Source organism: Macrobrachium nipponense, chromosome 5 (genome assembly GCF_015104395.2).
Source record: "Macrobrachium nipponense isolate FS-2020 chromosome 5, ASM1510439v2, whole genome shotgun sequence".
Lineage (NCBI taxonomy): Eukaryota > Metazoa > Arthropoda > Malacostraca > Decapoda > Palaemonidae > Macrobrachium > Macrobrachium nipponense.
Window position 1 is genome coordinate 127,810,633 of NC_061107.1, and position 15,000 is coordinate 127,825,632.

Sequence of the window (15,000 nt, forward strand, 5' to 3'; positions counted from 1 at the left end):
GTCGACTTCCATCGTTCCATTCCGTTCTTTTTACGTAAATAGATGTGGGGCAGAGGAGGGAGAATGAGCAGCAGTTAAGGGGTTATGAACGATCATTATTAAGAATAACCAACATTTATCTTGACTCAGGAAGGGCTTCTCGTTGATGAGGAAAATTCCTCGGAGCAGTTTCTCGAAATAATCTCCAAGGCCGAATTCCCTAGGCCTATGTAAACACTACTGTAGATTGGTATTCTTTATCAAAACAACCTAGTAGAGGAAATTCACCTTTACTGCGACCACTTTCCCAGCTGTATTTTACCCAGTTGCATTTACAAAACATTAACAACTCTGTAATAAAATAGATAACGTTTCAAATTGCTTATATAACGAAGCCATTCAACTGTTGGCACAGAAACTCCCTAAGGGACTCGTTGATTGGGAGGGAAAATTATATATTTTCAGTGCTGATTGCACCGAAAATACTGGCGGGAGAGTGTTGGTTTCACTGTTTTTTTCGGTACATTTTTATTACGGAATGGTAGCTATTGCCGGGTTTTTATTTTCCCGACATTATTCGCAGGCCACCCTTTGTCATTAGAAAGTGAAGGGTATTAGGAGGATTACCAAAATCAGTTTTTTTTTTTCATATAATGATTTTGGTATCAAGTAATGACATTTTCAACATGGCAGGCAGATGGATGGAAATAGAGTAAGCATTTTTTGCCAAAGTCAAACCATAATACATAAATTGCCTCATTACAATTAGACTTAAGAAGAATTCAAAGTCCCGGGTCACTTATTTTTGTATCCTGCAAAATTAACCCGTTTTCTCGTAAATGCTTATCATCGAGGGACACTGGACGGGGAAAGAGTTTCATTCGTTCACGGCCAGAGGTCTACTATTATTTTGTAAATATTAAGGTTTTCTTCTTATGCTAAAGGAACTCAATAGCTTTCGTGACTTTATCGTGTATCAGAGGAGATTTTGTTTCCTATGAAACGAAAAGTCTGAAAAAGGCAAAAGGATGTGCTTTATTTTCGAATAAATGACATAAGACAGTAACATAGCAATTTCAGCATGACATCATTTTGGTTGGATACTGTGCTTTGAAGGCTCAACATTGTTTTCACAGCTGTGAGTCGCATGTCTACTGATGCAATTCAAAAACCAATACTGCAGTATATTTTCTGTATCTATCCTAGGTAGTTTTAAGGATTCGTCAGTTTTCAACCCCCTTTGTTCACCAAAATGCTTTAAATGTTTGATTATTTACTCTTCAAGATTGAAGAAACGTTCTTAACATAATTATCATACCTACTATAGTTACGCAAATTGAGTTATTTTAAGACTCACGTAAAATGAAGGAAAGAGACTGATGGACCAGAGTAACTCTGATCACTGGCCTTTTCCTCCGTGATAAATCTATTATTGTAATCATTGTTGTAATCATTTCTGTTAAATCTTCATCTGTTTTTTTTTTCACTATTTCCTTTTGAATTTTCTAGATCAGCAAATGAATTATCTTCTTTTTATTTCATTCCAGAATCAAATCTTCATCTGTTTTTTTTGTTTTTTGTTTTTTTTTACTATTTCCCTGTGAATTTTCTAGATCAGCAAGTGTTTTATCTTCTTTTTATTTCATTCCAGAATCAAGCGCATGTAGAGGGAGATTCGGACATTGAGGAAGACCTCTACCTCCAGAACAAGACAATGACTTCGCCAGCAGCCATGAGGGAAATTTGAACGTTGTAGTCACTTTCATAAGACAGATGATGTTATGCGCAGTTTGAATGACTCAAGAGAGAAAAAAAAGTTTACGATAACTATAAAAAAAAACCTTTAACTTCCGCTAATGAAGATTTGTGAAAACAGATTAAAAAATGCTCTCAAGTATCCTAATGTTCATATTGTGAATGGCAAAACAAAAGACAATTTCTTTTCTAAGGAACTTCGTCCGAACAAGGAGCGTAGCGAGTAGTTGCCTCCACGACTGCATTTACGTTACGCTAATTTCTCATAAGCCCATACTGTGAGATTGTTGTCCTTCAGTCGCAAACAATATTGGAATCATTAAGAAGCAAGTTGCATGTCGAAGCCATTAGATAAAACACACCATGAAGGCAATGGCCCATAACTGAGTTTCGTAAGAGACGAAATATCAATTCCCGAGAAAAGTTTGAATTATTAAATGACAATACTGTATAGAAAAATGTGGAAGTCTAAAGGAAGCTTACGTGAGTTACTCTTCGAACAATCAGTATGCGTTTGGTAATCTTGTTTACTCTGTAGAACCTAATGTTACCGCGTAGGATGTAACTCCTTGTCGTTGTTCGTGTAACGTAGACGTAGTGATGTAACTTTAAAGATGTAATGATAGCGCATTAGTTACTGAATGTAGAATAGAAAGAGCAAATCGCATATTGTTGAATGTAGGCAACTAACAATTATTTCTCAAACCCATATAAAACCAAGAAGTGTGTAGCTAAAATAGATGAAGTAGAGCAATTATGCAACTTTGAAATATAGTTCGATTCATCAATGCAGCAAATTCTGATTAGGGTTTTATATTTGAAAGCACAGAGTCACCCTGTTCTGCTCACTAAAGAAAAAGAGACGGACGAAATCATATCTTCTTTGGTGTCGTTAGTCACGAAACTCCTGGTCACCCAAGGACTGCTGTAATAACGAACAGCAATCGACAGACCAGAAGAGGAGTAAGGAAAAACGCAGAGAAAATCATTAGAGAAACCCATAGAAACGTGCTTTCAGATCAATATAGAAAGCCCAAGAAACTTTTCAGATCAACAATCAAAGCACAAGAACATTTCTTTCAGTTCAACATACAAAGTCCAAGAAAAAAACGCTTTAAGGACAACTGAAATCCGAAGAAAAAAACGCTTTAAGGACAACTGAAGTCCCAAGAAAAAAAAATGCTTTAAGGACAGCTGAAGTCCCAAGAAAAAAAACGCTTTTAGGACAACTGAAATCCCAAGAAAATTCCTTTGAGCTCAACATAGCCCAAGATAAGTTCTTTGAGATCAACATAGAAAGTCCAAGAAAAGTGCTTTCAGATCAACGTAGAAAGGCCAAAAAATGTTCTTGTAGATCAACACAGAAAGCCAAAGAAAGGAGCTCTCAGGTGAACATAGAAATCCCAAGAAAAGTTCTTTCATATCTACATAGAAAGCCCAGGAAAGGTGCTTTCAAATAAAATAAAAAAGGACAAATGCTTTCAGATCAGCATAGAAAGCCCAGGAAAAGAGCATTCAGGTCAACATAGAAAGCCCAAGAAAATTGCTTTCAGATCAACATAGAAAGCGGAGGAAAAGTGCTTTCAAGTCAGCATAGAAAGCCGAGGAAAAGTGCTTTCAGATCAACATAGAAAGCCCGAGAAAGTGTTTTCAGGTCAGCATAGAAAGCCGAGTAAAAGTGCTTTCTGATCAACATAGAAAGCCCAAGAAAAGTGCTTTCAGATCAACATGGTATTGTTTCTTCTTGTCAAGCGTAACCGAAAGCGTCATCTGAACCCCAGAGACAAGAAGAGACAAGCCGCGAGGGAGGAGGTGGAACGCGCCGCCACCGCCACGGCCACAACGACCTCCCAGAGGGTCTTGACGCAAGGTTTGAGACCTCTCCAGACTCTCCCGAGCCTCCAGTAGTAGCATGATGCCCCTCTATTCAGCATGCCTCAGACTGGTTTGCGCGGGCGTTGTGATGGTGCTGATGACGGGGAACGGCAGTATGAACGGCGTGGACGGCCTCATGCAGAAGAGACGCAAGACGGCCTTGAAGGAAGGGGACATCCTGATCGGGGCTCTGTTCAGCGTCCATCAGCAGCCTAAACAGAAAACGGCCTTCACACTGACCTGTGGAAAGGTGAATGTCTCCTTCATTTCATTGTGTTTTAGTAGCTATATTCTTTTTTATTCTTTTTCTGGTGATGTGTTTTGTATTAGTGTTTTATATTCGTGCTTTTGGAAACTTTATATATATATATATATATATATATATATATATATATATATATATATATATATATATATGTATGTATATATATATATATATATATATATTATATATGAGTATGTATATATATATATACATACACACACACACACACACATATATATATATATATATATATATATATATATATATATATATATATATATATATATATATATATATATATATCCATACATATATATAATATTATATATCTATATATATATAAATATATATATATAAATGTATGTATATATATATATATATATAATATATATATAATATATATATATGTATATACATTATATATATATATATATATATATATATATATATATATATATATATATAATATGTGTGTATGTATATGTATATATATATATATATATATATATATATATATATATATATATATATAATATATTATATATATATATACATAATATAATATCTATCTATATATATATATATATATGTATATATATATATATATATATATATATATATATATACGTATATACATGTGTGTGTGTGTGTGTGTGTGTGCGTGTTCCATGAAAACTTGACATTTTTAATACATAACTTCTTGTCACAGTTGGTTCTAGTATTATATCTGGTAAAGCAAAGAAAAAAATAACATCAACAATCAACCAGGCAGAAGTGACGTATTCTTCAAATTTCTTACTTCTTTCTCTGAGCAAGTCAGGGCAAGACTGCCTGCTCTGTTTTCTATCTCTTCTCCTTCCTTCTGTTTCACTATATTCTTCTTCTCTTCCATGTTCTTCGTTTCATCTGCCTTCACTTATGTATAATGTTCTAATTTTTTCATCCTTGTCGGTTAAAAATGCAGTTCTTTCTTCTTTATTACATTTGTCATTCTTATTGGGTCTCACAAGCAGTCTTTCTTCTTCATTTCCAGATCAGAGAGCAGTATGGTATTCAACGAGTCGAGGCCGCGTTCTTAGCCATCGACCAAATCAACGCAAATCCGGACTTGTTGCCAAACATCACCCTTGGCGTTGAGATCAGAGATTCCTGTTGGTATTCCTCGATAGCTCTGGAACAGAGCATCGGTAAGTCTTTATTCCTGGCTCCGGAGATCAGAGATTCCTGTTGGTATTCCTCGATAGCTCTGGAACAGAGCATCGGTAAGTCTTTATTCCTGGCTCCGGAGATCAAGAGGTTCCTGTTGGTATTCCTCGATAGCTCTGGAACAGAGCATCGGTAAGTCTTTATTCCTGGCTCCGGAGATCAGAGATTCCTGTTGGTATTCCTCGATAGCTCTGGAACAGAGCATCGGTAAGTCTTTATTCCTGGCTCCGGAGATCAGAGATTCCTGTTGGTATTCCTCGATAGCTCTGGAACAGAGCATCGGTAAGTCTTTATTCCTGGCTCCGGAATATAACAGACGAACTGTAGTCTTGCATAGTTAACTCCATCAATAACGAAAACAAAAGCGTATACCAGAGTACTCGGCGTTTTTGTTATCTGAAGCAGCGCATTAGGCGTTGTATTACTTTTCGCAGTAGATGAAACGCCAGTATGTTATTAAACACATCAGATGCCCTATGTTTTATATCAATATCTTTAATCCCAGTTTCACTAGTAGACTGAATAACACTTCCTGCAAACGTTTTCTGAGCCTGTATGCTTTTTTTTTATTTGAATTTCGCTTTTTGTCAGAACTGTTATAAAGAAATTCCTCAAGCTATTTTTTCCAAAGCTCGGGTTTGCAGAGTCCTGCTCTCCAAACAATGGTATTGTTACAGACACAAAGGTTTTATTGTGTGCGATACATTTGCTCGTTTGAAAAAGAGTATTCCAATGCAAATTAATCTTTTATGTTTTTCATTTAGTAGTATTTGTTAAGTCTTCACTCTTTTGGAAAGCCTATTAATAGGGCCAATATTCATAGTTTCAATTCTTGTAGAAGTATATGATTACTATCCAAGTTTACGCTTAAAAGATTACTTTTACATGAATATCCTTTTTATTTTTTAATAAGTTGGAGAGTGTAAGTACAAATGTTCCACGGTCGAATGCGAAATCTTTCCTTTACTTAAGCAAATTTACATCTAATTTCTTTAATTTTTGCATAACGAATTCTATCTATAGAAAATTGTTGGATTAAACATTAATGTTTCTTAGAATTCCCATTTCTGGGGCCGTTTCAAAACACCATTTCCGTTACCTTTGTACCATCCGCACTGAAGTGAAAAGTAATGTTTCGAAGTTATCTGCGAATGTTAGTCTATTCCTGGAAGTTCTGGCTTTTTTTGCATAAATTACTGTACGATATTTAGGACTTAATTATTTTCTGTAGAGCTTGTACAAACAATTGCAATCACTTAGCGCATTTTAATTGTCGTTCTTTAAAATAAAAATAAAAGCTTTATTTGGCCCAGTGGTCATATGAACATAGATGTTCAGCCTAGATTTTCCTTCCTATCGTTTTCATAGTTACTGTTAATCTTTTCTAAATATGTTCGTCTTTAAAAAAAATAAAGCTTATTTGCACATGTGTCATATGAACATAGATGTTCAGCCTAGATTTTCCTTCCTATCGTTTTCATAGTTACTGTTAATCTTTTCTAAAGTTGTTCGTAATCTCTCTCTCTCTCTCTCTCTCTCTCTCTCTCTCTCTCTCTCTCTCTCTCTCTCTCGCCCATGCTGTATTGCAATTTTTCTGTTTTGTTGGGGTCAGCCTGATTTTTAAGTCTATCCGTGACTTTCCGTAATCATGGCCCTGGTCCTCTTTCTTATTCCGCGTTTTCCCCCGTCCTTATTCTTCAGAATTCATCCGCGACGCCCTTGCCCCTCCTGAAAGCGCCAACGACACCAAGAAAGACTCCTGTAGCAAGGCTGTTAGCTCCAGCAAGCATCTGGTCGGCGTGGTTGGACCAGGGTCTTCTGACGTCACAATCCAAGTAAGAATTCTTCTGTTGTCAGTTGATTGTGAACTGATACTGAAGAGTTCAGTTGCAACGGTCAGTTCAATCTTTTAAACGAAATAACCCTTATTGAGTTGCAGTAGTATAGAACCAGAACATATATATATACTATATTATATATATATATATATATATATATATATATATATATGTGTGTGTGTGTGTGTGTGTGTGTGTGTGTGTTTATACATATAGTATAAATAGTGCTATAATGTCTGTTTCTATACTACCACAACTCAGTAGGGGTTTAATCAATTAAAAGATTAAACACATCCTTGCAACTGAAATCTTTAGTATCAGCTCACTGATATGTGTGTATATATATATATATATATATATATATATATATATATATATATATATATATATATTTTATATATCATATATATATATATGTGTGTGTGTGGTGTGTGTGTGGTGGTGTGGTGTTGTGTGTGTATGTGTTTATGTATGTGTGTGAAGACAGGTTATTCATATAAACTAATAGTTTGATATAAATTGAATTAAAAAACTTACAAGGATCCATGAATAAGGAACAAATACGTAAATATGTATTACGAAAATTATCCCTTGGGTTGGAGAATTGTTTTTTTTTATGATTACTTCAACCAAAATGTATAAGAGTATGAAAACTTTGCTAAGATTCATTTGAGTATCTTCCAAGAAGTTTTGTGACGGAGGTTTTAATACTGTTTTTTAAAGCAACATTAGTAGTTTCGACAATTACGCTTTTTGCACTAGAAAAAAGTAAAATGATTTGCCATTGGAACGCAGTCAGCTCGTCCTCATCCTCACCCACTCCTTACTAGAAATTGTCTTCATCATACTACTTACTCTAAAATAGTCTTTTTCATACTATTTACCCAAAATTGTCTTCTTCGTCATACTACTTACTCAAAATTAGTCTTTTCTTCATATTATTTACTCAAAATTGTCTTCTTCATCATACTACTTACTCGAAATTAGTCTTTTTATCATACTATTTACTTGAAATTGTCTTCTTCTTCATACTACTTACTCGAAATTAGTCTTTTTCATCATACTTTGTCTTCATCATACAACTTACTCGAAATTGTCTTCTTCTTCATACTACTTACTCGAAATTAGTCTTTCATCATACTACTTACTCGAAATTGTCTCCTTCGTTAAACTACTTACTCGAAATGAGTCTTTTTCATCATACTACTTACTCGGAATTGTCCTCTTCGTCATAGTACTTACTTGAGATTAGTCTTCTTCTCAATACTACTTACTCGAAATTAGTCTTCTCAATACTACTTACTCGAAATTCTCTCTTTTATCATACTCTTCAGTCGAAACTGTCTTCTTCTTCAGATTCCTTTGTCTAAATACCCCTACTTGAAATTCTCATCATATTCCTTACTAGAACTTCTCTTCTTCATCATCATCCTTATTAGAGATTTTCTTCTTCATCATACTTCTTACTCGAACTTGTCTTCTACAAGATACTCTTTGGTCTAAATTCTCTTCTTCATCGTCTCCTTATTCGGAATTCGCTTTTTCATCAGCCTTATTACTCAAAATTCTCGTGTTCTTCATAGTCCTTAGACAAAATTCTGTTCGTTGTGATCCTTACTTGAAATTCTCTTCATCATGCTTTTTAGTCGAAATTGTCTTCATCAAACTCCTTAATCAAACTTTTCTTCAACATAATCCTTACTCAAAATTATTTTCTTCATTATACTCCTTCATTTATACTCCTTACTCGAAATGCTCTTCCTCATCACACTCCTTACTCGAAATTCGCATTTTCCTCATAGTGTGTATTCTAAATGAATAGTCTTTATCATACTCCTTAGTGTCAAGATTTTCGTATTATGAGATCTTAATAAGTTACCCTTGGCTCTTGACGGGCCATTTATATAGATTCAATTGGATGTCAATTAGAATGCAAAAATATATTTTAACAATTATATTTCAGCAAATATACCCTTATATCAATATATACAAGATATGTCATAAAGTAAATATGAATTAAAGAAGGATCACAGCATTATAAGAAAATTGATGATTAGTGACACGCTGCATTGGAGCCGACATCAAGCAAGGCAATACTGTACAAGTCAGATGTAGGAGACCAATATCCTTACTGTAATTAGGCAAGAGAGAAGGATTCTGTAAATATATTAACACTGCATCAGAACCCCTATCATTAACTTATAGATTTATATAATTATGTAATAACAGACTAAAGACAATAAAAAAATGAAATTTTAACAAAACACAATAGAAGATTACAAGTCGGTCAGTGTAGGGCTGCTTTGGAAGTTATCAGTCAGGATTTTACACATTCACTCTATACCTCGGATGATAAGAACACCAACTACCCAAGGATACAAAACTGGAAGTTAAACTGACACCTTCCGACAACGCCATCTATTGCCTGGTTTGTTCAAGGCTTCTTAAGACAATACTTCGACACTTGGTCGAAGTTTTCTTCATCATACATCTTACTCGAAATTCCTTCTTCATCACATTCCTTATTTTAAATTTTCATCGTCATCACACTCCTTATTCCATCCTCGAACGTGTCTTCGTCTTTACTCTTTATACCTTACTCTAAATTGTCTTCATCATACTCCTTACTCAAAATTCTCTTTCTCATCATACTCCTTACTCGAAATTCCCATGGTCACCATACTCGTTACTCGAAATCCTTTTCCTCACCATGCTCCTTACCCGAAATTATCTTTTTCCTCACAGTTAATGTCAGGTACACAATCTACCTCGGCTCATAGTCTTGAATTCTCAGCACCTTTTAGAGACGTAGGTAAACTCACATACGCCTGACATTCCCATCATCCCATAATGCAAAAAAAAAAAGGAAATGTCCTAGGAACTCAGGGCATTCGCTAACTCCTCCTCCACCCGACCAATTTTCTTATTCATTTCCTTCCTTCGTCTCCACCAGGTGCAGAATCTGCTTCAGCTCTTTGGCATACCACAAGTGGGATATTCGGCCACTTCGAGGGACCTAAGCGACAAATCCCGCTTCTCCTACTTCATGAGAGTCGTTCCGTCAGATTACTACCAGGCGCAAGTCATGGTCGATTTCGTCAGGCACTACAACTGGACTTACGTCTCTGTTGTCCATACGGATGGTGAGTGTACAGAGAGAGAGAGAGAGAGAGAGAGAGAGAGAGAGAGAGAGAGAGAGAGAGAGAGATTCTAATGCCTCCAGCAATTGCAAAAGTTGAAGGGAGAGAGAAAAGGCAAGAGGTGTCAGGCAATACTGCCAAACAGTCGATCGCGGCCACTTATATATATATATATAATATATATATATATATATATATATATATTTAATATAAATTTATCTATATATAAGTGGGGCAATTGTACTCGTGTTTTATCTTGCTATAGCGCTATTTAAACATTTTTCCCACGTTATATGTGATTATGTAGTATGGAAGATTGTAAGAGTTTTAGTCTTTAGAGTATATCTCGGAGTCCAAAAGTCTGGCCACCCTTGGCCTATATCTCCATTTTAAAGAGAAAGAGGTGGTCTACAGGTAGCGCAGATGGCAGATCAGAAGAAAAATCGAGAAAGATGATAAGTTGCAAGGGAGGGATAAAGAGAGGAGGAGTGAAAGACTCTTGTGTTCATGTTGCCTATTTAGAGTAGACAGAGAGAAAGGGAAGATGTTTGAAAATACTCTGTGGTGTGAGAGAGAGAGAGAGAGAGAGAGAGAGAGAGAGAGAGAGAGAGAGAAGAGAAATAGTATCAAACAGTACGTTTGTTGGTGAGCCAGAAATATGATTGTTCTGGTTCATGGAATTACCTTGAGGATATCAAGCTAGAGAAATAAGATTAGAGAGAGAGTAGGGGAACATGATTTAATGTTTCGCTGTATGACGTTATCCGGAGACTATCAAAGAGAAAGTCAAATAAAAGAGAGAAATGTTGAGGTTTTGGACTTTTTGTTTTGTATTTGATCACCAGAATGCAAATGCCCCGTAATGGAATTTCTGATTGGTGGTGTATGACTGTCGTGTTTCATTCATTCGCCGTTATTTTTGTCGAGAGATGAATGCAAGATTAGCGTTGGCTCTCTCCAGGCAGGGAGACTGGAGTAAAAGGAAGAGACTCGGAGATTTAATGTAAATGACTTGAACAGTTCAGCCTTTTTATCACACTTGCTCACCTCCTCACAGACTGAAATTGTTGTGAATAACTGCACTGCGTATTTGTTATCACAGCGAAATTGACACAAATTAAGACAATATTCTGCATTATTATTATTAGATAATATTGTCTATATATGAATACCAAATCCCCTAATTTTTAAAACATTTATGTAAAGATCATAACAATCGACCTTCGGTTTACCTTCTTAATATGGACGTAGTCAGGTTACACTATGTTATGTTACATCTGTAAAGAAAATTTTATGTAGAAATGAATGTTATGAAGATATTTTACTAAGTTACTGTTATATTGCTTATAATAAGCAACATATCATAAAGCAAGAACATAATTTAGCATTGCAATATTACTCATAGAGCAAGAATCATGAAGCCACCACCGTCAAATATAATGGAACATTTTTGTTCCTTGCCTGTTATCAGGAGGTTTGAAGATATCCGCCCCCGCGAATTGAAACTGTCCTTGATTGGACGCTTCAAATATGGGTAATAGCCAATCGCTCTTCTTCCTTTCTTTTATGGCATGATGCCTCGCTCGACTAGCAAATACAAGCCTTATCCGAGGGGTGGTTTGATTCAGAGCCGTGACAGGAGAGAGGGGTCGAAGCTTTTATTCGGAGCGAAGGGGAAATTTGTGGTCGAGAGATAACAGTAAATAAATGGATGAGGGCAGGGAAGGGGAAACAGGTGTAAAGAAAATAGATATAGGTGATTAAAACTTCCTGTGCTGCTGTAATATTGAGCAGCGAATTGTTATTGTGTATTTGCCGCGTAATGGGTTCGTGTGCGCTGCCAAATTGATATGCAAATGTAATATGGTTTAGACCTCGTACTGAAACGAGTGGGTTTCCCTTTTTTTTTTTGTCATCATCTCATTAGCGTCACATTGCATTCGCTTAATAATCCTCTTCGGCAGTTTGCTGCAATGTTGACTGCAGAGTGTATCATAAATGATTTTATTTGGTGTTTGACGAAGTGACAAGGTTCAGGGACTCCGATTTGCTCAATCACACGAGGTTTGGGTTGCGTTTTGACTGAGGCTGATTGTGGGTGGATGTGCGGACGCAATAGGAGATAGGGATAAAAAATGAACTTACTTTTTACTCTTTTTCAAAGAGAGAGAGAGAGAGAGAGAGAGAGAGCGCTCCTGAATCGCATTTCTAATCTTTCCGCCTGACTGAATAACATTCCGGTAATTGCTTTTATATAAAGGAGACTTTAACACATCTAAGTGAAATCGCTGTCTAAGAATAACATAAACTTTAATTGGAAATGTGTGAAAACGTTTGAGCTAATGTGACCATGTATTTTATGCAAACATTTAGAGCATATAACTATAATGCAAGAATTAAGTACTAACGGTTATGTAACTGCCTAATGTCTGCCGGGGAAGAGGAAGCATAAAAGAAAAATTATTGACGTTACTTGTGATTTAAATGAAAATGCTCGGACTCTTGAAAAATATATAAAATAAAAGGAGGGGGCCTTTACTTACAAAAGAGGACCCCCCCCCCCCGCCGTAATTGTACAGAAAATTACACAACTTTTCTACCATAGAGAAACTAGAATGACTGAGGAACGCCGGAACGAGAAAGTGGTAAAAATTCCAAATCAGAAAGTAAGGTAAAAAAAAAAAATTTCAAAATCAGAAACGTAAGGTAAAATATATATATATATATATATATAATATATATAATCTATATATTATATATATATATTATAATATCATAAATACATATATATATATGTATATATATATATATATATATATATATATATATATATATTATAGATAGATAGATAGATAGATACTCTCTTTTCAATAATCCCATTTCCGAGTATCCCTCGAAACATTTTCCTCATTAAAGCGACTTTAAGTAGACACTTCGCCGCTTTTTCCCTTCGTAACCTGTGCGTGAGATGTTCCCCTCGGAAAGCCCTTAGTCTCCCCTTATGGTCTCCCCTTTCCCTCTCGTCGTTTCTCAGAGTTCTCGAGTTCGTCCTCTTGGTTGATTTACGGCGACAGTCATTAAAGACTTTACTTATATTCGGATTTAGTATAGGAATTACATTCCTTATTTTTCGTAAGCATACTGAGCTTTCCCCTCTCTCTCTCTCTCTCTCTCTCTTTCTATATATCTATATATATATATATATATATATATATATATATATATATATATATATATATATATATATATATATATTCTCGTCTCTCCTCTCTCTCTCTCGTCTCTCTCTCTCTCTTTCCTAATCTCCCCCTCTCTCTATCTCTTCTCTCTATAAAAAAATATATATATAATATATATATGATTTTTATATATTTTATATATATTATATTATATCACCACTGAAGTCGTTATATCAATCATCACAATTCTCATCACATCTCCTCATCACTAGTCATTATATTCATAATTTTCTCCTCACCACTGTAGTCATATTTTTTATCATCACTCATATCATCAATGTAGTCATTATATTCATGGTCACTATTATTATTATTAATTATTATTTACTCTCATCACCACTGTAGTCATCATATTCATTATCACTATTCTCATCATCAATGTAGTCATTATATTCATCATCATTTTCTTATCACCACTGTAGTCATAATTTTTTCATCACTCATATCATCAGTGTAGTCATTATATTCATCATCACTATTATTATTATTAATTATTATTCACTCTTATTACCAATGTTGTCATCATATTCATCATCACTATTCTCATCATCAATGTAGTCATTATATTGATCATCAGTATTCTCATCATCAATGTAGTCATTATATTCATCATCAGTATTCTCATCATCAATGTAGTCATTATATTCATCATCACCATTCTCATCATTGCATGAACAAGAATCAGTAACTATCACATTTATCAAATTGATCATCTCTTTTGACAAGGTTATCATCATCATTATCATCATCATCATCGTCATCATCATCGTCGTTATCATGACGGTCGCCATCGTCACCGCCACGGGGAAAATAATTCGGAAAACATCTTTTCTCGCCTCTTAACCTAATTTCCTGTCTAATTGACAGGAAACTACGGCCAGAGCGGTGTGACGGCCTTCAGGGAACTCGCGGAGCAGAGCAACATTTGCATCGCCAAAGAAGATTCCGTCTTGAGCAACGCCGAGGACGACGCCTTTGATCAGGTAAGCGAAAGAAGGGAAAAACTGGAAAGAAGGAGGGAAAGCAGGACAGGAGGACGAAAGGAGTGGATAAGGGACAGGATAATAATAATAATATTAATAATAATAATAATAATAATAACAACAACGATAGATGGAAATAACATCTCTCCCATATGCAGGAAATGCAATACGAAAAATGAAACCATAAACCACATAGCAAGCGAATGTTCGGCACTTGCACAGAACCAGTACAAAAAGAGGCATGATTCAGTGGCAAAAGCCCTCCACTGGAGCCTGTGCAAGAAACATCAGCTACCTTGCAGTAATAAGTGGTACGAGCACCAACCTGTAGGAGTGATAGAAAACGATCAGGCAAAGATCCTCTGGGACTATGGTATCAGAACGGATAGGGTGATACGTGCAAATAGACCAGACGTGACGTTGATTGACAAAATCAAGAAGAAAGTATCACTCATTGATGTCGCAATACCATGGGACACCAGAATTGAAGAGAAAGAAAGGGAAAAAATAGGTAAGTATCAAGACCTGAAAATAGAAATAAGAAGGATATGGGATATGCCAGTGGAAATTGTACCCATAATGACAGGAACACTAGGCACGATCCCAAGATCCCTGAAAAGGAATCTGGAAAAAACTAGAGGCTGAAGTATCTCCAGGACTCATGCAGAAGAGTGTGATCCTAGAAACGGCGCACATAGTAAGAAAAGTGATGGACTCCTA

The 15,000-nt window shown here is 35.6% G+C and overlaps 1 protein-coding gene across 1 annotated transcript in view; it reads left to right on the forward strand.

Moving 5' to 3' along the window:
• The window catches only part of LOC135215628 (uncharacterized), a gene marked incomplete in the record, with an annotated part of 827,040 nt that overhangs the window by 775,693 nt on the left and 36,347 nt on the right, over nt 1-15,000 (forward strand). Inside the window, 5 exon segments of the mRNA XM_064250543.1 lie at nt 1,631-3,859; nt 4,908-5,061; nt 6,782-6,915; nt 9,872-10,061; nt 14,165-14,280. Of these exon segments, the coding sequence (XP_064106613.1) occupies nt 3,647-3,859; nt 4,908-5,061; nt 6,782-6,915; nt 9,872-10,061; nt 14,165-14,280 (807 nt within the window).